The sequence below is a fragment of the Rhipicephalus microplus genome, chromosome 8 (genome assembly GCF_043290135.1).
Source record: "Rhipicephalus microplus isolate Deutch F79 chromosome 8, USDA_Rmic, whole genome shotgun sequence".
NCBI lineage: Eukaryota > Metazoa > Arthropoda > Arachnida > Ixodida > Ixodidae > Rhipicephalus > Rhipicephalus microplus.
In genome coordinates, this window is record NC_134707.1 from 53,618,213 (window position 1) to 53,643,583 (window position 25,371).

A 25,371-nucleotide genomic window follows, 5' to 3' on the forward strand; every position below is an offset into this window, starting at 1 on the left:
ATAGCCTAGCGGATAAAAAAAAAAGCAACCTTGAGATGGCCTCAATGAAAATAGAATGTGACGTGCGCGTTTCGCGCCCTGCTTCTGTCAGCGGATTGTGCCCGAGATACATGGGGGACGCAAGCACGCGTCTATTTTCTGCGTGCCCCTAACGGCCAATGTCAAAGACTTTGAGATGGCGCAGAGTACGGCCTCCTAGATTTCCTTTGGCAGCCGGATTATCGGCAGTCACTTGAAAAACAGCCGTCGTCGGAACTGCAGTGGTGGCGCCACTTAAGTAGGGTTGTCTTCAATTAAGTTGTTACGTTTTTGGAACATATACGCAACAAAAATACCGTAAAATAGTTTTTAAAAGGCGTAAGCATAAATATAATTAACTTTACGTAAAAGACACCGCCATAAATGACAGCCGTTTTGTGCTAATTTAGCAGGCAACCTCTTCAAGACATAGCCTCTGAAATTAGCAAACGCCAAAATTGCTAAATTCAAAGGCCAGGTACAAAGACCTGGAACCCTACGTAGGTGGCGCTGCCATATATGACGGGCGTTTCGTGCTCATTCGGCAGGCAAAAAAAATATAGGAGGCTATGCGCAGAGTGAGCAACGCAGCTTCATCTGGTCAGTGGGCGGTGCCTATACGAAGCAGCTCCAAGTACCTGCTTTAACACGTGTTCGCCGCCAATTTAGTAATCGGCCGTGGAGATAAAAGCTCACACTTAATCACAACGAATGCAAGGCTAGAAGTATATATAAAGGGTTACAGTGCGTTGTAGTGGTGAGTGTTGTAGCATAAAACAGCCAAAGAAGGAAAGAAGAATGAGCAATCTTTTTTTTTTTTTTGAATTACCGAAACGCGCCGCTAGGCCTTTGCTGGTGTTAGGAAGGTCGACACTCCCGCGACAACCTTCACATCGCGCGGGAGTATACTAGCCCTGCACGCGAACATTTTTAGTACATGATGCCTGGGCCTGTTCATCTAGGCCTTATATTAGGCGTTATGAGCTTCACTTATTTCGGGTATGCTACGTTCTCTACCCGAAACTATCGCCGTGAGGGCACGAGGGCATATGGAGGAAGCATGTCACTGCACACGTTAGCGTTTAATTCACCTGACACCTTCGGCTACGGAGTCACACTCTTTTCTTGACAGCGGTGCTCAAGGTAAGCCTGTAAGTTGCTGCCGGGCCTGGCTCTGGCAGTTGCGATAGTGGCAAAGTAATCAGAACCACGAATCATTACGACTTAGGTGCAAAGGCTTCCCAGTTATACTGACTCACCAACTACACGGAGGAAGTTGCGATGCATCTTCACCTTGACCAGTCATAATATGCATACCAAAACTACAAGATTGTTCATGTGGACTCTCACGCTAAATAAACAATGCTATCCCAATAAATGTCCCAGATGAAGGCCCACGTTCAATGCTTAGGCCTATACATTCCAATCATTTTCGAAGCATGTCTAAGTATAAGAACACTAGCGTTATCTTCGGTTTGACACTGTCGAAATACCGCCGCGTGGCTGAGAATACAGCCGTGTTACACAACTGTAACCACCAAGTGACAATAAACGATAGAAAGGCAACAATGAGATTCGCCTGGACACAAGATGGATAAACCGTGGGTGTGTCCATGTAGAACAATCGAAATTATAGGCCTATACAATCAACCGGCGTTCATGATTAGAAAAACTTCACGGTTCTTACCTTGGCTGTGTGTAGCCAAACTGTGGTCTACCGCTGGCTTCTAGGGGAAACGCAAAGCGACCTCAGCCAAAACGTCTGTGTTGTAATTCGTAAAAACTTGACCCACTAGGAAAGCGGCATTCAGGTCGCCATGATCCCCAAGCAGGAGTTCCACGCTTTCGCCCCTGAGGGCGGAGCACAAGCCAGCCGTTAGAATTGACAGTTCCTCGCGTGTCCTTGCCCGTACGGCCGCGAATCGCTGACCATGCCAGAGCACCAGGAGCATCGCTGCACCTTCCTCAGAGCCGGGATTCGCGTAGTCGTTTATCATGCACACAAAGATCATGTCGCGGTGCCGCAAGGCACTGAACGTCGTGTGAAACGGAAGGTATTGGAGTGCGTTCGCCAAGAATCCAACAGTGACATCGGCGTTGACGTGCTGCGCGGAGGCTCCGAGGCGCAGCAGCGTCCATGGGCCCATGCGTCCAGTCTGCATGAGCCAACAGTGGATCCAAGCGAGGCGCTCCATGAAGACAGGGATGCTGGGAGACGCTGCGAGAGCGGTGGTTATTTGCGCGTGGGCCATCGGTGGCGGCAGCGCTCCCAGTCGCGGCAGCCAGGACACGTTGTGTTGGTCCAGGCTCTGTAGATCCTGCGTGGACACTTCCCGCAAGTGGGTGCACAGCTCTTCTACAACATGTGACGGCATCCTTCTAAAATGCTCAGGCGGCGCAGGAGTATCTGCGTCCGAATTGTGGATGTGTCTCGGTCGTACGCTCAGTGGTAGTACGAAGCTTAACTACAGCAGGCAGCTTGCGAATGGAACGTCAAAAAAGCTTTCAGTTGTGGCGGTAGCTGCACTATCCGCGATGTGAGCCCGCCTAAGACAGGGTTTGCATTCAGCCAGCCACTATAGTGGAAGATTGGCGATATTACGAGATATAACGAGAGCATTTTACGGAGCGATTAAAATTGTTATCGGGAGGTGGGACAATAGTGGTGAGCGCGCCCCTCCGAATCCTGCGAGGAAGTAGCGACGAAACTAAGCAAGCGCGCATGACAGCTTGCATAAGCCTTTATGTGAGCGTAAGATTGATATGTGGTTTTTATCGTTCCCAAACCACCATACGATTATGAGAAACGCCGTAGTGGAGGGCTTCGGAAATTTTGACCACCTGGGGTCCTTAAACATGCACAAAAATGTGAGCGCACGGGCTTAGCCATTTTCGCCTCCACCGAAAATGCAGCCGCCACAGCCTAGATTCAATCTCGCCACCTGCGAGTCAGCAGCCGAGAACCTTCGTCACTAGACCAACATGACCCCGGCTGTGGCGGCTGCATTTCCGATGGAGGCGGAAATGTTGTAGGCCCGTGTTCTCAGATTTGGGTGCACGTTAAAGAACCCCAGGTGGTCAAAATTTCCGGAGCCCTCCACTACGGCGTCTCTCATAATCATATGGTGGTTTTGGGACGTTAAACCCCACGAATCAATCAACTAGACCAACATGGCCGGGCCTTCTTTGAGTTTATGCATATTCAGATTATGCGCGTTCAACAACGTCCACCGTTTTTCGAAAGATGGCAAGTGCTACATAAAAATGGTGCAAACAGTCAACAAAAAGGCGAACAAGCCTTGCTTCATGCAAGCAGCTGTAACCAAAGTCTTTTACTTTAATACATCTTGTCGTCATGAAACTAAAGTACTTTATTTTAATGCAATGCCTGCGGCTGGAATCATAGACGGAACGTGCGTCAGAGGGTATCTGAACACTGCTATCACTTTGGTTGTTTACGGGGCAGCCTCGGTCATGAATCTCCTTGACTTTCGCGAAGTTCGCTTTAATTTTAGGGACGAAGCTCCTTAGGCCGTGGGTCATCTGTAGTAGCAGTAGTATGCTGCCACCTCTAGTTTATGAGTTGGCCAATAGAAAGCGCGTTGTGCGTATATGTCCTAGGGAGCCTACACGACCGCACACAGAGGCGGCGCGCACATGAAGAGTCCCTGACAGGGCACCTCCAGAATCCTAATTCACGGAAATTTTCACGCAAGACATCATATATACGTTGTACTCGCTCTCGCCAGGCATAAGACTATCGTCTTTCGAAGACAATAGCAGTCAAACATGAAGATACGAGGTCATTTTTTTTTCTTAGCTTTCTGATCGTGCCTATTCTTTGGACCTCACTTCCGTGACAGAAAAACATCACTGAAGTCTTGGTGGGCCCTGGCATAAAACAGCTGCGCGTTAAAATAGGCCATGATCATTCCGTCCGACCATCAGTGCTACTCTCTGTCCGTCCTTGCACGCGTCAGTGCGTACGTTCATCCGTCCATGTATCTATCTGTCCGCCTGTGCATCAATGGGTTCGTCCATCTGTCCATTCATCCGTCGCTTTGTGAATTCCAAAGTGTGTTCGGTGAACGCCTGTGCTTATTGAGACGCGGTCGGAAAGATGGGAACGCGATGCGCGCGTACCCAGTACTCACATGATTGTACGCGCTTGGTACAGGGACGCTTCGTGTCGTCCTACCCGATACGCGACCGACACGACCGGCGTACCCAGGCATCCGTTAGCACGCCTCGGTGGCCAATCGGCACCGTCGTAATCGTGTAATAAAGATTTCATAAATATTTAATAATCGTCCAAGCATTTACGTTCTATCATCAGCCTTCGCTTCATGAATGGGCTGCCATTTTTTTATTTGCCAGCGTGATGATCAAATCTACGAAAACACGGGCTTTGTTCATCGCCATGAATGCCACCATTTTCACTCATGGCGAGCAGGTGATGCTAGAAGTGCAGCTACGCTCTATCCGGCAATAACCCTTGCGTCAAAGTATCGGGGCGAATCAGCCAGATATACCGCCACACTCTTGATTTACCTACAGCGCATTATCAAATCAAGCACGCTACCAGGCACAGTTGAGCGAGATTTGAAATTTATCGCCCAATCATCGACCAAGGACAACAACAGCGCCACGTCACAGAATACCTTCGTAGAGAGGGTGGTATCACTCAGCTCCACTAACTCTTTTAGCTGTTGCTTAAACTGCGATCACTCCCGCCTGATGAAGCTGTTCAAACAAGCCAGTGCCCTGCACCAGGTTTAGCACGTATTTTTCAGCAATTTAGTAAGCGCGTGCGGAGATAAGAAACCTCCCGATAAATGCACCTAATCATAACAAATACGAGACCAAGAGTAAAGAAAAATGGTGCATAGATTGTCGTAAGGATGACTGTTGCAGCGTGAAACGTTCAACGAGGGAAGGGAAAACATGCAATCCTAATTTTCACTGCTTCTAAATGTGCCGCTAGGCAAGTCAACGCCAGCGATAATTTTCATTTTGCACCTGGTGCATTTTGGCCCCCGTTTGCCAACCACTCACATGCATCCGTTACACTTTTGAACCACCTGCACATCTCCGTTTCCCCAGCAGCGGCCAGTTGCATTCAAGCTTCGCCCTAGGCTTCCAACTGGGCAAAGTCAACAATAAGGGCGCACATGGTCGCAACAACAACCGATTTCTCAGAGAATGTCAAGCGTTGTCCTGAACGAGCTGCTGGCTCACATCGATCGACTGACACCGCAGGACCTTCAATGCCTGCCTGATGTTGAAGACGGGGGCTTCTTCTCGTGGCTGAGAACCCTGCCGCCGGAAACGGTCATTCAGGGAATGCAGCGCATTCTGAAAGAATCTCCCAGTGTGCTCGTATTGGCTGTGCGTATCACCTCTATGTACAGCTGGCTAATGTCCAGGCAGAAGATTGGCCCATGGTCCCTGTTTCGCTTCGGCGCTTCCGGGCTGCAGGTCGACGCCCGTTCGCTTCTGCTCAACATGAGAAGTGCAATGCAGTCCTTCATTGAACAGCCCCTCTTTTTCAGTGTGTTGTTCGATCGCGGAACGTACCATGGCTGCATTCTTAGGAACTGCATGGATATAACCCCACGACCGTGGGAAACGGTGTTCGTGGTGCTCTGGGGCGGCCAGCGCTTCGCGGCCGCATCTGTGCGAACAAATGAGCAACGGCAAATCCTCCTGTCTTCCCTGCACATCGCCCTGAGGGGTGAGAGCGTGGAAATGTTAGACGGCCTCCACGCCGACTTGGTCACTGCCTACCACGCTGGCTGCCAGGACATCGGTGGTTCAACGTTACTTCGGCATGACAGAGACCCAAGTATCACTACGCGGCTTTTCCCGAATGGTCGCCCGCGAGCTCAAGCGGAAGAGTAGTTACCGCAGGCGCAAGAAAGGTAAAGTTTTTTCGTGTTATCCGTAACCAGCCTAGTTGAGACTAGTCTTGTTATTCTTTCAGTGCTCAAATTATTCCGATATCCAAGCGGGGTGCTTTTTTTACACGTACGCACGCTATCGTCCGCAAACACTTCACGCCTCTTGACACCACAAGGGCAGTACTTATTTCTGGAGTGTGCGTCCTTCGCGTACTCCCCTGAAATAAAAACATGGCCACGCCTTTGGCATTCCTTTGCCCTCGCCCTGGTTCACGTGTTTTCATTATAGTAGTTACACCCTGCATGATTTGGCTTGCTGTCCCACTTATTCGGTGTTTGGTAGGAATTCAACCGTTTGTGTTTACTGTCCTGCTGTACTTCCTTTGTCTCTCTAGGTGGAACATCCTGAGAACAAGAACAGGTCAGCTGGTTCGACAATCTCATCTGCTTTAGGAAGCCATATGCACTATGCACGAACGCTATGCCTCCCGTGTTGTTTCAAGGATACATCTAGATCTATCATGTACCAGAAAACCATGTCACATTACCATCTGGAGGTCTTGACCTTCATGTCGCGAGCTCAAAATCTGCTATTCAAGTCAATATGCAATACAATAGAACTACACAACGTTTCATGTACCGTATAACTGGTGTGATCTGGGTCAAACTTTTCACGGACCTCACGTAAGCAGTACTGCAAAAGGCTGCTCAAGTTCCAGGCATCCCGAAAATTTTAACGAGCCATCAAATCTATATCTATGGACAAATTGCGGTGCTGATCTTTTTTTCTGAAATTCGCCAAGCAAAAAGAATTGTAAGAACAATTTTACGTTTTTTGATAAAGCTGACAAACTTCCTTTATATGCGCCTATTCCTGACGTGGTCATACGGATTGGCGACTAACAATGGGCGAATTTCATTCATTCATATGTGGGGTTTAACGCCCCAAAACTATCACATGATTATTAGAGACGCCGTAGTGAAGGGCCCTAGAAATTTCGACAACCTGGGGCTCTTGCGTGCACCCTAATCTGAGAACACGGTCGTACAGCATTTTCGCCTCCATCGAAAATGCAGTCGCCGCAGCTGGGATTCGATCCGACAATCAGCGGGTCAGCAGCTGAGTGCCTTGGCCACTAGACCACCGCGGCGGAACGTGGATGAATTTCACAGACACAGTTTTGTTGTTTGTTGCCGACCATTTCGCCACGATGCGCTGATGTCTTCTATCGACTGAACGTACAATAAACGAAAAGTAATGTTTGGTGTACTATTGTGTTTCGATTCGCCAAGACAATTCACCCACTTATCAAAACGAAGGTAATGGATGAAATTTGTTTTTACAACTCTTAAAAAATGAACTTTTTTCGCTATCATCTTAACCTCGGCCTTAACACTCTAAATACGATCGCAACTTAGCTTCTTTTGAGCCTAGTTATCGCCAGCAAAATCGGTATTGGGCTTAGTTTAGCTAAAACTGCCCAAGATGGTTTCATTACCAATGCGCTGTTTTGGAAATTCGAAAGCCTTATCGAAAGCCCAAAATGCCTCATAAATTAAAACTGACAATCGGCGTCAACATGGCTAATGGAAAAAGGAACAGCTCGTGAATACGTCATGGATTTGTAGCGTGACGTCCCTAGATGGCGCAATCACATTATTTCATCGCTTGGTCGTTGGCGGGCTGATCTAGGACGCAGCGATCAGGGTGACTAGAGTTCAAGGTAAATACATTCAATGAGAAGAGAAAAGATTGCTTTCGCCTTCGAGCATTCCTAGGTTAAAAAACTCGTGGATCTTTCACTTCGCATTTAGGAGATTAACGCTATAGCTATATCCTGTTACTTCTTGTTGTATCATGTTACTCGAGAAGGTTAAATTCTGGCTTACTGCAATATTATCGATAAATTTGAAAGTGGCTCGTGTCCGTGAAGTTTTGACATATGACTCCATTCCGTGTAATAGGTAGCATGCCTCAAACCTCGAGTAGTTATGAGCGTGAAATGTTTTCTAACTTGCTATGCACCCTTTACGTGGCCTTAAGGCAATACATGCGATAAGCTGTGTGGCTGCTTTCTTCGATGGCGGACTTTAAACCACGAAGTCATTTGATAATGATATGTTTTGAGGCCTGATGGCAATGTAGCGCTTGTACCATGCAATATTATTGCGATATTACATGTTGTAACGTGAAGCCTGTATACAAGACACGTATGTTTTTCGGTGCATTTTCTAGCAAGTTCTCGGCACTGCATATTCTAGCAGATGTGCGACTATGTGGTAAAACACTGCTTGTCACGCAAATGGCCTGCGTTCGATCGCTGCTCCAACTCCGTAATATTTATTGTTTGTTGTAGTCGCATCTTCCGGATGTTTGAGTTGCGGACAAGATGATCCGCTGTGCGGCGTCGGCGTGCGCCGTAGAAACTGCCGATAATGATCGCTGATGACATTGGAAAACGAGCGCGTTCAAGACCATAAAGTACAGTGTGACCAATCCCCCTCGTGGGTATGAGCTAAGATCTTTTAGGCGACAAACAAACACATTCCCTCTTTGCCATCACGGCACAGCAGATACAGGCTATGCACATTACGTCATAACGAAGTCGGTGACGCTGATGACAATGAAGATCTTGGCTATGATGATCCCGGACGACGACAGGCTTGTGCAGTCGATGGCGGCGTGATATGTTTTACGATGCATTTCGTATGACTGGAAACTACCAAAACCCACTAGTAGAACGTTCCCACACCACGTCTTTGCAAACTTAAAGCTAGATCTGATACCACAAAGCAGTAATAATGAACGGAAGACATAATCCATAACACAAGATACATTTACGAGTCGTGACAATTAAACACTGCACATAACTGTAAAGCGCTTGGCTCTCATTACATTCGTGAGTGGTGAATGTCACGGGTGATTTACGGTAACACTGAATCCACGGTCTTATTACTTCAGACACTCGTCATCGTTCAATTCAAAAATATGCTGTTTTCTTTCCTCTTTCATAATTTTTATCTGGTTTCTCTTGATGGGACATCTAGAACGATGAGATTTCTGCTGAACTACGTTTGTCATGTGTTACATATGGGGTTCCCTGTGCGCTTGCGTATATGTATAGCAGCAGTCTTGTAGATTTTGCAATGCAAATATAACCAAAATAGTAACATTTCAGAAGAAGTTCTATCGTTCAATTGAACACTAGCCATTACTGGTACCTTGGTTGATGCAGCGCACACCACGAAGGTGTTTGCCACACTTACCACCCTCGCATCGTCCCCAATGCCATTCCCTGCCGCTACCATTTGTGGTCTAGCTTCGCGCGTTTTTCTTAGCGTCTACCTAAGCGAGGGAAATTCACTATCAGGAATAATTTATCGGGCCACCCCGCCTTCTACCAGTATGTCTAATGTCTTGAAAGAGCTATTAGCGTTAGTTGATCGACGTAGCGCGTTTTAGAAACATAGGACAAGGGAAGGGACAGAAGGGAGCGCTTACTTCCAACAAAATCTTTATTTCGAGGAGCGTACATATATATGCTCACGAAATTCGAAGACAACAGATAAACAGATGAAAAACCCTCAATTGCCATGCGCTAAAAACTTATGATCTCAAAAACTACAATTCTTTTTCACAGAGACCAAGAGAAGGAGTGCTGACGCAGTTCAGCCCTAATCTACTAATCTTTTCTGCTTCAATAATCTCCCTTGTCACTTTATTTCTGTTTTTTCCTATGATTACCGTACCATAAAAAAGTGGTTTGCAGCCACACGTGCTGCCATGTAGTGCCAAAAAACCATCTCGACCATTTCTTATGTTGCAAGCGTGTTCGCGGAGCCGGTCATTAATGCACCTGCCAGTTTGTCCTATGTAGTATTTACCGCATGAAAGAGGTATCTGATAGATTACAAATTGTGCGCATGTGACAAACAGTGTTAAGTGCTTTTTAGAGCATCCCGGTTTTGCATGTGAAACAACTTTCATACACAAGTACGAGAGCTTTTTCGGGGCAGAAAACACCACTTTTACATTGGCCCGCTCCCCAACCTTTTTCAAGTTGTGGGAGATTCCATGCTGATAAGGCACTACGGCAAGCTTCTGACGTCTCACTGGCTCATCATGAGGGAGAGCTTGATGCAAGGACTGAAGCTTCTTGACCAGAATTCCCGCGACGGAAACCTGTACGTGAGACGGGTAGCCAGCGTCCAGAAGTCGTTCTGCTTGTTCCTTGAAACTAGCTGCCATCAGATGTGGACGAGACCTCTGTAAGGCGTTACTAAAGCACATATTTACAATGCCTCGTTTTACGAGCTTAGTATGGGCAGAGTGGTACGGAAGCAAGGGTTTGTTACTCCTCGGCTTGTACATCCAACAAATGTGGCCTAGGTGAAAACTGAGAGCGATATCTAAAAATCTGAGAGTTTTATTAACAGGCAACTCATGGGTTAAAACAAGGCGACTAAACCGCTCCTTGATGAAGTTGAAGATATCTATGGCACAAAAAGTGGGGTCACAGTTAAGAAGAATGAGGAAGTCGTCAACAAATCTAAAGATGCGCATGATTCGGTTGTCACTAAGGTCACCGGAAACGGTTCTCTCGAGCTTGGCTAAAAACAAATCACTTAAGATTGGAGCACTACATGACCGAATACAAATGCCCTCCTTTTGAAGGTGGGGCTTCCCGTTCCATTGAATAAAAGTAGATTTCAAATAAAAGGATAAAAGTTCTAAAAAGCTACTAGACGATATACCAGCACTATTCTGAAATGTTATGCTACCAAGCTTGTCAATGCACTCTTCTACACAACTAAGAATCTATTTGTGAGGCAACGAATAATACAGATCTTTTACATCAATGGAAAAAACACACATGTGCTGATTCGAACGGGGTCGGACGAAATCAAGAACTTGATGGGAATTTTTCACGAGAAATGGGTCATCTACTGTTATACTACATAGGACCATATATATACTACATAGGAACTGCATGGATTTTTTTTTTCTACGAGGTTGCATGGCATCAGTGCTTACCATCAACAAGACTTGACAAGAACCTTGTCCACATAGACCACAAGACATCACACCTCTGCGTCCGTAGTTGAAGGTCTTCTCTCACTCCTACCGTCCTTGTTAAGGCGACAAGGCTACAAGTCTATACGGGTGGAAAAGCTCAAGAACTGGGAGGCACCCGCTTTCATATATTGTATGACTGGCATAAAACGTTGCGAAATACTTCGACCATCAATCGCATGTCGTCGTACTTACAGCAAGAGGGCTGCCAGGCGCTAATATTTGAGGCGCGTTCAACGACTGACTGAATTCAAGCATCACCATCGTTGCAATGAAAAACAGCAGTCATCTCTTCCGGAACAATTTACGTGAAGCGCAGTTTTAGGAACTTTTCTACAGTCCATCGTGACAAACACGTCTGGCTCCGCCATTTAAAAGAAGTTAAAACCAAGGGATCTATGTCGTGGTCGCACGGACTAGCGACCGGAACATATGTAGGTTGGGACATTACTAGATGGGCTGGCGTTTCCATCAAAACGCTCGTGCGTTTTTTTATGTATTGACTAGGAGATAAACACAAAATATTCTGCCCCTTTAAATTCGTCGCTAATGCTGTGAATTCACTTGTTACACAAATGAGCTTACGCATATTGTCTCTCATTGCAAATTATTTAGTTAAATGGTACGATTAGATACGAATATGCCTTTGCTCGCCGCATCCATTCGCAATAACGCACAATTAATGTCCCAATGCATGGGACGATACATGTGTATGGCCAAGCCCTACCAATTTGAAAAATACACTAAATAAACCTGTTTCCAAAGTTCTACACAATAACTGTAGTGTTAATATGTACCTAAGAATGAAGCTTGATTGGTTGCATTGTTTCTTTATTTCATCTCGTATCCCCTTTCTCTTGTTTATGGTAACTGCCGCAAGAGTTGCTGAATTCAGCGATACTTGAGCAAGCGGAATTGGGTACACGTAAAAGAACCATGGGTGTTGGAAACTGATCCGGAAGCTCCAAGCACAAAGTGCCTCGTACATTGAAATAAAGCATGCAATGACAGAATTGACCTAAGTAGGTACATATTCTTTCTGAAAAGACAGGGCGGGAAAACACAGACAAAGGATGGAAGTCCGGACAGCACAAACAAATAAGGTCTTTTTAGAACGTATCAAACATGTACGCGGTTTTGGCTCGGAAAACACTATAAATAAAACCTTTTAATCATATCAAAATTGAAGTAGCAGCGAGGAAATGAACTGGTGCTGAATGATCCCAATTGAAGACATTTTCAGCGACTAGATACACCATGATGTATGAAAAAGTTGCGCCAAGACACTCTTGTCGGCGTTAATATATTCTTGCTGAATAGCGTCATTCATGATTGATGGCAAATCATTCATTGCAACTGATCCAGGGGGCTTGCTTCAATGCTGTGATCCCGTGTGCCCGGATTTGGGTGCACGTTAAACCCCACACATCAATCAATCAGGGCTTGCTTCAAGCCGAACTGCCAGTAGTGTAGAGATGAGACTGGTAACAGTTTTTTTTTTTTGCACTACGTAGCTGGAGATCATCAATTGCGTACATGGCGGCGAGCACAACGCATGCTCAGTATAACTGCTTTTCCAGCATCCTGAACACTTTTGATCGATTCAGCAGGCGAGCTCTCTGAAAAAACTAATATGAACATAAATGTTCGCATGCATTGGCTAAACCCTTAGTATTACAAAACGTTCCCTCACTAGTACTTGCAGCGCATCAGGGCAATCTGCCAGAAGCAGGAACACGCGGTCTTTTTCCGATGACATGAACGAGCGTTGTCCCAGTCTACTTCAACATCGATGACAGCCTGCTTCCGAAGAATTATGACTGGTACCGGCAATTGATGGCTCCCAGTGATTGCCTGTTGGGCTTGTTGGTATACCATCATAATGGCAAAATGCTAAATACCACAGTTGCTTACGATGAGCACATGTTGAGCCGCCTTGTCATGTTTCTGAATTCAAAGCATTCCTTAGCGAACATCAGCGACTTTGAGCGTATCTATCTATCTATCTATCTATCTATCTATCTATCTATCTATCTATCTATCTATCTATCTATCTATCTATCTATCTATCTATCTATCTATCTATCTATCTATCTATCTATCTATCTATCTATCTATCTATCTATCTATCTATCTATCTATCTATCTATCTATCTATCTATCTAGCCGCTTACGTTTGGGTGCTTTCGTGGTCACTCCCTTAACATGGCGTGAACCAAAATTAGCATGGGAGGGTAACATGATTCGACGAATATGACGCGCTGGTCAGGACATGAATAATGTCACAATCCTGTCGCGTACGTCGTCAAACACTTCCCACTGGAAAGTGGCACATACGCACGAGTGGGTATGTGCCACTGGTATGCGGGTATGTGCCACAGGTTATTGGCACTTGGTATCTACCCAGCAACGACGAGAACACACATAGACAATTTTAACGCGCGACCGTTAAGAAATACCAGGCATCGATAGCGTCTACCTGACAAATGCATGTATTAAATGTCAGGGTCCCAGCTGGAATCAAACCCAAGCATTCTGCGTAGCAATGAACTATTTTACCACAGAGCTACGCCAGGTCTCGGGACTACATTTCAAATAGACACTAACCTTCGTGAAACGTCAATAGTGGTTGCAGTGCTGCCTACTTAATTTTATAAGCACTACACATGTACTCCTTTCATACAGCCATCACATGGGGTTAACGTCAATTGTGGTTAGTGCCCGTGCACTGAAGTTGATTTATGAATGATTTATGTCATCATTCAGTGTCTAGGGCCAGCATCCTCGCGCGCATCAGCGCCTCACATCAGCTTCTGGCGTTGCTAATACGCATGTTCCAGTTGGCATCGTTGCGCAAGGGCAAACAACTGGTTATATAAATATCTGCAATTCGTCAACATACTTGTGTGCATGCCACATTTGTACATATGTTTAGCGTCATTGCATGATGTGTCGCTCAATAAAAAAAATTGCAACATGGTCACATTCCCTCCGCATGTTTCGCATAACGTCGATTCCCAGATATGTGCGATATGATGATCTTTTTTTCTTCTGAAGTGTCCATCGTTTTCTTTTTCTTTTTTTTGGTTATTGCTGTGTCACTCAGCCAGAACGTGTTGCACCAAGCGATGAACTTCTTGGCAGTCTGCAAATTACCAAGAGGTGCAGGCTACATCGACGAAGAAACACGTGTCAAAGCCGGCAATCTGTGCAACTTCTCGCCAGCTTCCTCGAGTTCTATCGAGGTCGTTGATATCAGCGCTGTTTTGCCTTAAGTAGAAGCACGTATCCTCCGGTGCAAGGTTCCCTGAGTGGTGCGTGATTGAGAGCGAGCCACACATCATAAGCATATAAACCTAACATGGCACAGGGTGTTAACAGCGCAAAAAACAGGTACATCGACCCTTGTTTGCGTTCCCTCCCTTCTCCTTCATTAGTTTTTCGCGCTGTGAATATTTTGTGCAGCATAACCCAAAATCTAGATGAGAGCCGACAGATGAAAATACGTGGTGGGATAGTCAGGGTGCCTTTGACAGGCTGGCTGGCGTTTCGATAGGAGGACCTATCTTTGTCAAAGCAAGTTTCTCAGACAGGCTGCCTGACGTTTCGATAGGAGGACCTATCTTAGTCAAAGTTAAGTCCTCCTATCGAAACGTCGGCTAGCCTGACTGAGGCACTTCCACTGCTCACCCTGACTACTGACTACCCCGGCTAGGGTGGCCACCCTACCCCGGCCACGGGACCAGTCGGCAGTCGGTAAGTGAGCTCCTGTTTACTTGACAATTTTCATGTGAATTCGTGCCGATAACTAGACATATTTGGTGTCAGAAGATGCGTTATGTGTTCGCTATCAAGAATATTTTTAGTTTCGGCAGTTATTTTGTGACTTTGTGTTAAAAAATGCGTTTTTCTAATGTAAACAAACCGAATATTCTATACAGGGGTATTGGAAGTTCAAGTTTTTTTTTTAATAATTTCTCAAAGATGTGAGCATTGCGCTTTCGCACTCCTCTCGTATTTTGTTGAGAGGAACACGCTTCGACATTCGCAAAATTCTAGGATCAATAGAAGTCGAGTTATAGTGGTTTTGGTTTCCCCATGTATTCCTTCCATAGGAAGCACATGGCATGGTAGATAATCTTATCTACCATAATCAAAGAAATCTAAGTGCCATAGGCAAAAATCGAGTTGATTACTAGGTTCTACATCTTTGAATCCATAGAATACTAGAAACTCAAAGTGTATTTTGCTGTAGTAACGCGGGAACAAGCGTTTGAAAATCCTATATAAACAGCGTCAAGGGGACAGCCATTTTGAATGGGAACGGCATCATAAATAAATCTGCGTTCATCGAGCTTGAAATCACGTATTCAACAAAACTTTTCTAGTAGCTTGGAAGAACATGAAGGGCTTAACAACTACCCAGCAGTATTTTTCGAATTACATTGGTAATTGAAGAGAAATTGGATCTTATTTCCCCCATTTAAACACATACTGCACGGAACTAAGCAGTCGAGTATTCATACTGCACGCAACTAGTGCAGAATTTGCTAGAAAGCATTTCTCTGTTAATACAACAAGGTAGGAAACGTTAGATAGTCAAGGGTTGGGGTTCAGGGAGCCCGCAACAATGACTGGAGAGACAAAACAAAGAAAAGTTTCACAAAGGAACGGAGTAAGGATGTGAAAAAGAAAGAAAAGAAAGAACCTACTTTCAGCACCTCAATGCAGAGCGCGCTAGTCAGTGAGAAAACAAAAGTTGGTGATGACAAATGCAAGGAAAGTTCAGAAGGGATATATTTAAGAGCAAAGAGGCCAGCTAGCCTTGAGTATTGGGACGACAGTACAGATCTGAGTCAACCATTCTCGGAGATTCGGCCATGTATGGCCAATCAGCCGAAGCAGCAGTTCCGTACAGAGACAGAGAAAGATGAGGTCAGTAGAGATATTGGGGGAGGTAAGATGGAGTTACCCAGAGAGGAGTGTGAGGGCCAAGGCCTACAAGACCTGAGAACGAGTGCAATCCTCCACTGCGATAAGGAGTTCATTGATCTCCTCATGGTTACTCAACATGAGGTCCCCCAAGCAAGTCAGCACCTGAGAGGCCTATTGGACGAGTTCCAGACAGTTAAAGGGATTGCGCTGCAGGTGGTGGAGAAGAACGCCTACCTAGAGGGACGCGTGAGAGAACTAGCAAGGGTCAAACCGGCTGAAACCAGGACCTTTGCGGAGGTAACGAGAACAAACCTGGCTAACAAAGGACGGGACGGTGAAAATAGAAGTACACCCAGTGAGAGGAAAGCAGTCCTCCTAGTGAGGGCTCCTGAAGACGAGGAAGAAACAAGCTCTGGAGAGGTGCGAGAAAAACTGGTCAGACACTTTGACCCCATAACGCTTGGCCTCAAGGACGTTGGCCTCAGGCCAATCAGACGTGGCGTAGCAGTAACTACCACCTCAACAACAGCAATCAAGAATTTGAAGGACAGAATTATGGAACATGAGCAGACAAAAAAGTTCGAGACCAAAATAGTAGATGCAGCTGAACCGGAGATTAGGCTCATCTCGGTGGACAGACATGTAGACACCAAAGACATCTCAAGGATACTTCTGGAGCGAAATGAGATAGAGGTAGCAGAGGAAGACATTAAAGTAGTCTGGAGGACAGACAGGAAATTTGGCTCTCATGTCACACTGCGCATTTCTAATATAGGACAGGCCAAGGAAATAGTGCAGAAGCAAAGCGTCAATATTGGCTGGTCTAAGTGTAGAGTCATGGAAAACGTATACCTCCTCAAGTGCACGTACTGCACGAGACTGGGTCACAGAGAGGGAAACTGCTATGCCAAGAAGGCACGCTGTACGGAATGTGGAGGAAACCATTACTATAAAGATTGCAGGGAGGAAGGGAAAAGCAGTCCTCTCTGCGTAGATGCAGGAAAGCAAGCAGGGAACCACTCAATGTGGGATGGGCCATGCCCCACATTCGAGGACAGATACCAAAGGAGGAGGCGAGAGCTTGATTTCGCATAAAAAGTTTCTCACCTAGGTATCAATAGACTATCTCTATAGCCAGTCGATTTAGGTAACTAACATTCCTAGCCACAGTAAAAAAAGGAAAAAATAAATATAAAATAATAATAAAAGAAAACTAAAGATGGAAGGATTGAACACACTAGTGTGTTTACAAATAAATTTAGCGACAAATAATTTGAACAACCTTCACTTAGAACAAAACCAGGATGTTTCATTCATACAAGAACCGTATCACTTAAAAAGTAAGGTTATCGGGTTTTCCATCACAACTAGAATTATACAAGCAGACGACAATCCAAAAACGGCAACAATAGTACATAACGCGAAAATTGGAATCTTTCCATTAAAAATAAACAAACATTAATAGTAGCTAGATTGACTTGGAACAACATCAAATTACTGACAATAAACTGTTATTTTCCGCCACAATCAGATACATTACCTATATTACTGGAAATAGAAGGGATCCTCAACAAAATCCAACCTACGGACAATATATTAATTATCGGGGACTTCAACGTGAAAAGCATAATTTGGGGAGGGGAAACAACAAATCAAAGAGGCATAGAAGTTTTAGAATTTCTTAATAGAAACAACCTAACTGTTATAAATGACCCACAATCATTACCAACTTTTCAATCCGCGAATGGCAGAAGCTGGATAGACCTCTCTATAAGCTCGACTCCTTTAGGTGAAAACATTCATAATTGGGAGGTATTAAAGGAGGACAGCCTTGAATACCATCGTTTTAATAAAATGGAATTTTTCAAAGTCAATACCAACAAAGAAAAAATATTAACGAAAATGGTGGAAAAAAATTATTAGAGGAGCTACAAGAAGACAGATGGCTTCGAACCACGGCCCAGAGGACAATAGAAAATAGTAATCAGCTTGAAACCGTAGTAAGCCAATTATTCAGAAAGATTGAAGAGCTTAAAAAGAAACATTCAAAACATGTTAGAAATGATGACAAGGAGCAGAAACCATGGTGGAATGCAGAATTAGAACTAAGAAGGAAAAAAGTAGGAGCATTACGGAGAAGATACCAAAGGTGTACAAACGAGCTCAGAGAGGATTTCAAGAAAGCATACCAAGAAGGTCAAAAGAATTATCAGAATGACATAGAGGAAGCCAAAACCAAATCGCGGAAAACATACTGTAGTAAGCAAGAAAAGAATCCATTTTCTCTACCGTATAAACTTGCGGCCAATAAAATAAAAAAGAAAATCGTATTTCGTGGTTAAATCAAGGCGAATGGAGAGACAACCACTACCGAAGAAGAGACGATAAGATATATACTTAATAAGCTCTATGCAACGAATGAGGACATTGGAGAGATTGATAGAGGAGATAGCGAACAAGAAGAAAAAGATGATGAAGAGTACGAACACAGATTTCACGGAAACTGAAGTGGATTATGTTGTGAACAACATAAGGAAAAATATCAGCCCAAGGCTCGACAAAATAAAGACTGATTTTATACAGAGAGTGTACCACAAGCATAAAAAGTTTTTCATTAATATCTTTAATGCAGCATTGAAACTTCGTCATTTCCCATCAGCTTGGAAGATCTCAAAAGTAATTCTGATCCCAAAAAACAGGGATCATGGACAGCAAAATGTAAACAATTTTAGGCCAATTGCCATTAACTCCATCCTCGGGAAAATTTTTGAAAAATTGATATATTATCCACTCTACCATTACTTTGACTTTCATGATCTATTCCCAGAAAATCAATTTGGATTTACGTACGGTAAGTCAGCGATTGGAGCATTATATAAGTTAAAACAGGACATGGTGGAAGCACTTCAAAACAATGAAAACATAATAGTAATATCCCTAGATATAACCAATGCTTTCGGAAACATTAAATTCGAACGCTTAAGACAAAGATTAATCGAACTCAGCATCCCAAAAGCATCGAGAGACCTAATTTTCCTTATACTAGAAAACAGAACAATCATCTATGACTTGGAGATTCACAATATAGAACTTAAATTATCCAAGGGAGCACCACAAGGTTCTCCACTTAGTCCGTTCCTATGGAACGTTATTGCTTCGGAGCTCCTAGCAATGGAGATGTCTGAGAATGTCAGTCTGCAAGCATTTGCTGACGATTTGACAATTTTAGTAAGAGGGAGAAGCAGAATGATCCTAGAACAGGAAGCAGCAAAAGCACTGGACATCATACATAATTGGAGCATTCAAAACGAGCTAACTTTCAACCATAACAAATGTGAGTTTATTAATTTAGGTAACGCATATAGGAACAGACCACCTGTCATTAGAATAAACGGTAACCCAATTAAAAGAGTACAACAAACCAAAATCTTAGGAGTAATATTCGATAATAAATTGTCATTCATTGCACATCTTAAAGCAGGAAAGCAAAAGGTTCAGAATATCACTACAGCATTAGGAAAATTCACGGGGACGGATTGGGGTATGACTCCCAAGCATTTAAGGCAAATTTACTTTGGGAGCATAGAAAGAATGATAGTTTACGGCGCACAAATATATTTCCCCCCAATATGTAAACGCAACAAGAAGAATACGGAAAAGGTGAAGCAACTCAAAGCGATCCAGAGGATCCCTCTTTCAAAAATAGCTAAGGCATCCTACGCTGTTTCCAACGCATCATTAAATATTATCTGCAACATTCCCCCTATACATCTCACGATAGAAAGAGAAAATAGATTATTTAATATCCTAAACTCAGACGGGAAATTCGTCTTTGAGAATAAGGAATTCGGAAAGGAGGAAATAGCCACCAAAATTCGCAGTTCAAGAATACACCCAGCAAAGAAAAGAAAATATGACTACGTTAAGACAATTGGTGTTAACGGGTCGCAACAGGAAAACAAATGCGGTGCAGCATACGTTATTATTGACAGTGGTGGTAACGCCATAAAGTATAAGCAGATGAAACTGCCAGAATATTCCAACAACTTTGAAGCTGAAACAGTCGCCATATTAGAGGCATTAAAAGAATTAAGTAGAATGGAACAACAAAATAAATATCAAATAGTAACGGATAGCTTATCAACATTAGAAGCGTTAAAGAACCCAAACAACACCAACCCATTTATCCACAAAATCAGATTACTAATAAATCACTTGGCAGAATTCAAAATAACATTGGTATATACGAAAGCACATAAGAGAATCTCAGGAAACAAATTGGCGGATCAATTGGCCAAAGAGGCCACTAAATAGGGTACGAATTATGATATCCCTATGTCAAAAACTTTCATTAAACAGGAATTTGCAGACAATGCTCACAGCAATGGTACCAATACTGGAACCTGGAAGGGAAGCATTCATACGCATATCGGTGGATCAAAAACACCAAACTTATCCCCAAAACCTTCCCACTTAATTATTGGCTAACACAGGCTGTCACCGGACATGGTAGGTTTCCTTTCTACTTCAAGAGGTTCAAAATAACCGGAAGCGACCGATGTATACGCGGAGAAGAGGCTCAAACATTTTACCATTACTTGGACTCATGTAAAACAGTAAAACAAGAGAACGCACTGAAGAAGAAATACACTAATCCAAACAAAGCCAAACCGGATATCATTGGGGACTTAGAGGGCATAGAAATCATAAAGGACATAGTTAAAATTATCAACGAAAAAGTTTTACAGGCATAATTATAACGAGGGTACTCAATGAGATCAAAAGATACACTACATCGGGAAATTTTAACACAATCAAATCCGTGATTCAATTTCGTCGCTGGGAGGGTTTAACGGTGCATCCGAACCACTGGACCAAGTCCACCTCACAGGTCCATCAGTCTAAAAGGATCAGATGAGTGCCGAGTCCACTTTCAGATATATCGGGCCGATGGTAGATCTGGATAAATCGTCCAACGATGATCCTATACCCGAACCATCATTTCTACAAAGCGAAGGTCGATGGTAGATCGAGGACCCTAGGTCCACCCTTTGATCCCAGACCTACGCAAACATCGAAGAGGTCAGCACAAAACCCAGGAACAATCAAAGGACAATCATTCTGAAGTTTGGACATAAGGCACAGCCTCAAGCTATCAAATGCGATAGGCCCCATAAAGCGTGGCTAAGTTCCACGCAATGAGGGCTTCCTGATTCTTAATCCTAGACCTCAAAAAATAACCACCCAGGAACAGTGGAGTGGAGGATGCGGAGTCACCCCCGGCTGGCATGTTTGAATGACGGATGGACACGACCAAGAATGAAAATAACAGAATTGGCAAGGAAGATGCATTCGGACATCCCATACCCATTGCGTACCACCATCAAAACTAAAATAAGATTTAAGAAAGCAAAAAAACAATAACTAGAGTTATAGAATAAAGATGATTCTAAGGAGGTGACGCAGTAAGAAAGCAACCTTTCCAAATAGACTCCGAAATTAACATTGCTTTGGGTCCACCAAGATCCCCGGGTAAGCAAATATTATTACACAAGAGACGAAGGGAAAAGAATAAAAATAAAAAGGGAGAAGGGGACAAGGGAAACATTGATAACATAAATGCAGAAAGCAACGACGGAAAAGGTCTAGGTCAAAACCGCATGACGGTGACAGCTGTTAGGTAACAGGACAACGTATATAAATAGCAAGTCAATTCCTCATTCACTACCCAACCAGACTCCAAAAGTTCCAAGTAAATATGGAGGTTCACAGAACACAAACAATTAAGAAGACTTTAAAATAAGTCGAGAAACCATACGGCGAACAAACACGATATCTCAAAAGAGTGAATAACATGTGACTAATAGTCTTTTCTCAAGCAGGAGGAATAATTGAGAACAAAGGTCAACCCGTGGAGCCGGCGAGAAGAAGGAGAAGGAAGATCCCCACACAAGACCCGAGAAGCCCAAGAAGGAGAATTGTTAGTCAAGATACAAGGCACAAGAACAAAATTATTGTAAAACCACATATCTTAATGAAAAATGAAAATAAATCCCGCGGATTGAGTCGGCCTGTTCCCGTGGCCGGGGTGGCGCTAGATAGTATTTCACTTTTTCTCTTTTCTTCATCACCTTTTCCCCCTTCTCTTCCTCCACTCTTATGTCCTTTCTATCCTCCAAATCAACCCTTTGGCGCAAGCCCTATTCATTTTATTTCCATTGAATTAAGCTTGTTACACCTCGGCGTTGCAGGCTGAGGCATTTAATTTACGGTGTTCTTTAAGCCCCAATATACGTTCTGTTCTGTTCACCCTGACTATCCCACTAGGACAGTATAAGCAAGACGTTAATTGGCGGAAGGTAAGTGCTTTCAGCAGACTGCTTTCTTGCAAATGGGTAATGTCCACCACGATAAGCATCAACTCTTCGGTGGACGAGTTGTGCAAGAGAAGGAAGTCGAGGAGAAAAACAGGAGAGAAGGTGGGGAGGTTAAGCAGGCACGTGCGCGGTTGGTTACCTTACCCTCGGGGAATGGGAAAGGGGAGTATAGAGATGTAAAAGAGAGAGGATGGAGGAAGTACGTTTGCACAGTGCCACAGCTACATACTCATCAGCACATTTACCTATACCATTTCCTTCTTTCCATTAGGAGTGCGAGAGATGCTTACAATGCTAGTCGAAATGAAGCAGGAAACACACTTATAGAAGACGTGTTGTGACTAGCGTTAATTACAGGCGCTACAAGCGTACACAAGAGTATGCATATAAGTCGGCACCGCAGGACTTGTCATTGTGCACCTTCACTGGTCAATTGCATAGCCATCGGTATTGGAAGCAATAAGGTCCGTATTCACAAACGCTCCTCGACTCAAACTCGACTTCAAGGAATCCTTGAAGGCTCTTTCGCATTGCGATTTTCGCACCGCGAAAAATCTGAAGGATTTCTGGAGTTTGAGGCGAGGAGTGTTTGTGAATACGGGCTTAAGGCAATAGGTCAGATCACTGACCACCGTATCCTAGAAGGCCCCTTCACTGAACGCTTCACCTTCACATGAGAAAACCTGATGGAAGCTCCCTCTCTAGGCACGGCAAGTCACTGCATATCAGCGATAATCTGCTGCGATTCTTGAGTAGCGCAGCGCCCTTTTGAGCTGTGGTGGAGTGCCCAACTCTGTCAAGTAAAGGGTGAAGGTCGTCGAGTCGAGGAGTGTTTGTGAATACGGGGGTGAAGCAGTGAAAATCGCCAAAGCGGGCGATGTTCGCATAGGCAGAGCTTCCATACGGAAGGCAAGCTCAAATATGGGCGTGACGAAGGTGTGGTCGAGCTATGCGTCACAGATAGACAATGGCGGAAAGGCGCTTTGCCGGCGGATCTGACAGCAACGGGGGCAATTACACGTTCGGGCGTGCGCATCTAATTCGGCGCGGAGCATTTCTACTCAGCAGCTGCTACATTTTGACTCACCACAAATGCGATCCGACAGTTGAACTCATGAGCAGGAACGGGAGTGGTAGTGTTGTAGCGAAAAGAGTTCTGCGGATAGTACATAGTTACGATATGAGTAGTGGGGACTTTGACGTTGCTTTGAAAGCCTATAATGGAAAAAGCGTTTTCATTCATAAAGAGAACGCAGTAGTGTGGTTCTGCACGTGTCGCCGTACAGCATTTGAAGCACTTTAATCATTCTTCTCCGCCCCTGTTTGTTCTTGCATTTTCATTTGTTTTCCTTTTGGCAACCGAGCCGGATCACTCGACGCCTAGGCACACGCTTCAAACGTATACACTCCGCCTCTGTCAAATAAACATTCTGTTGGAAGTGAGCGCATCCTGCAGTCGTCTTCCTTGGTCAGTGTCTTTCTAGTGCACCGCAGGTTTTCACGATGTTTCACCACTAAGAAGCTCATTTTACCATCCTGTCCACAAATTCACTGCATGCAACCACCAAACATTACGAAGAATTACGCACTCACGAAATAGAGAGTGAAATAAAAATCGATGCCCAATGCTCCTTAGATATGAGACGCAATCAACTATGAGCCTTATTCCACTGCTGACTTTCCTGAAGGTGGTACAGAGAGCAATCTTAATAGAAACAGTGCAGATTCACGGCCCCGCTCGCGACGACTCAGGTGTGAACTCGGAGGTGACGCACATGCCGCAGAGAGCTGCAGTGCGCGAGAAGCAGCTGGTTAGGATGCGTTTATCCGTGCTACCGTTCTCCCTACCTCGTGCGTGATTTGCGAACGCACGAAACATAGATGCAACTGCGTTCCTGCATCGGCTGTCTCTTCCACTTCGGAGAGCAAGTGCCAATTGTAAGCTGCGAAACTGACCCAACTCTATAGAAAGGCGGCGGGCAGCTGCGACGGCGGGGTGCGGGCTTAAGGAGCGTCGCTCCTAAAGATAAATCACGTGATACACGAGATAAGCATTGATCACGAACAAGAACTAACTAAGCGGTACTGGTAACCACCTCACTCCAAAGCGCATGTTTATAGAGATTACCGTCAGCGGCACACGCGAGATAAAAGGCGTACATTAGTTTGTCGCCTTTACGGCTAGCCTAACTTTCGTTCCCACCTTCTGGGATAATTCGAAAGCACATTTTGTTACTTCGTGCTTGAAAGTCCTTCCCGCTGTCTTCTCTTCTTCAACTTTTGCACCTTTGGACATCTATACCAGCGCCATTTTTGTGTTTAGAATAAGTGGTTAACGATTTCAAGTGCTTCGTATTCAACTATGGGAGCGTGGCTAGCTGACCCAACGAATCACTGTTCACCTGTACTGATACAGGTGCTCGGTGGCTTTTTTTTTTTCGGCGCCAGCGTAGCTACAGAACAGTTACGGATAACGAAAGCCTTGGCGAGTAGCCCGCACATTTTTGACACTTTTCTCTCTGTGTCAAACCACAAACTTTAATTAAATCTTCTTTTCAGATACACGCAACATTATAGGGGTAGATCCTTAACCTTAAGCGCCTTCATTTTACCTGAAAGCAAAATAATTTTATTTCCTTATTTTGGCCCAACTTAGAAGACACTATTTCTGCGTATGCGTTATAGAGTGATCACTGAAAGGCCGGGAAAGTTTCTTCGGTGGTGCTGATATCGCAATCTTGAAGATATGCATTCCATGACTTGTGCTTTAACGACATTTATTAATACACCTAATCTTGATTTCAAAGAACGTTTAACGCACGGTGCTTGCTCGACGCCTGCGTGTCTGAATTAAGACTATGTTTCCGGTTTTGCAACGCTATGGGGACCGAGATTACGTTGACCTAATCATCCGCATCGCTGCGCTGAATACTCTCGTCGTCGTAGGTAATACTAGTGTGCTTTAAGACTGGTTGCTGCCTCGGCGGTAACGCTAAATAAAGCAGGCTAACATCTCAAGCATACTTGGTCAGGCACCGCCACGGCTGAATTCGTCTTCGACCGCCAC

General features: G+C 44.5%; 2 protein-coding genes across 8 annotated transcripts in view; one reads left to right on the forward strand and one right to left on the reverse strand.

Annotated features, from left to right (window-relative positions):
• Positions 1-25,371, reverse strand: part of LOC119187166 (uncharacterized) — a 395,971-nt gene that overhangs the window by 339,703 nt on the left and 30,897 nt on the right. The gene's annotated exons all lie outside the window — the stretch shown is intronic.
• LOC142769037 (uncharacterized) lies at positions 5,221-6,890 on the forward strand. The gene is made up of 2 exons (XM_075871845.1): positions 5,221-5,939; positions 6,314-6,890. The coding sequence occupies exon 1, from the start codon at positions 5,221-5,223 to the stop codon at positions 5,917-5,919; it is 699 nt and encodes a 232-aa protein (XP_075727960.1). The 3' UTR covers positions 5,920-5,939; positions 6,314-6,890.

Coding starts and splice junctions, on each gene's coding strand:
- LOC142769037 (XM_075871845.1), top strand. CDS start 5,221: ATGTCAAGCGTTGTCCTGAACGAGCTGCTGGCTCACATCGATCGACTG.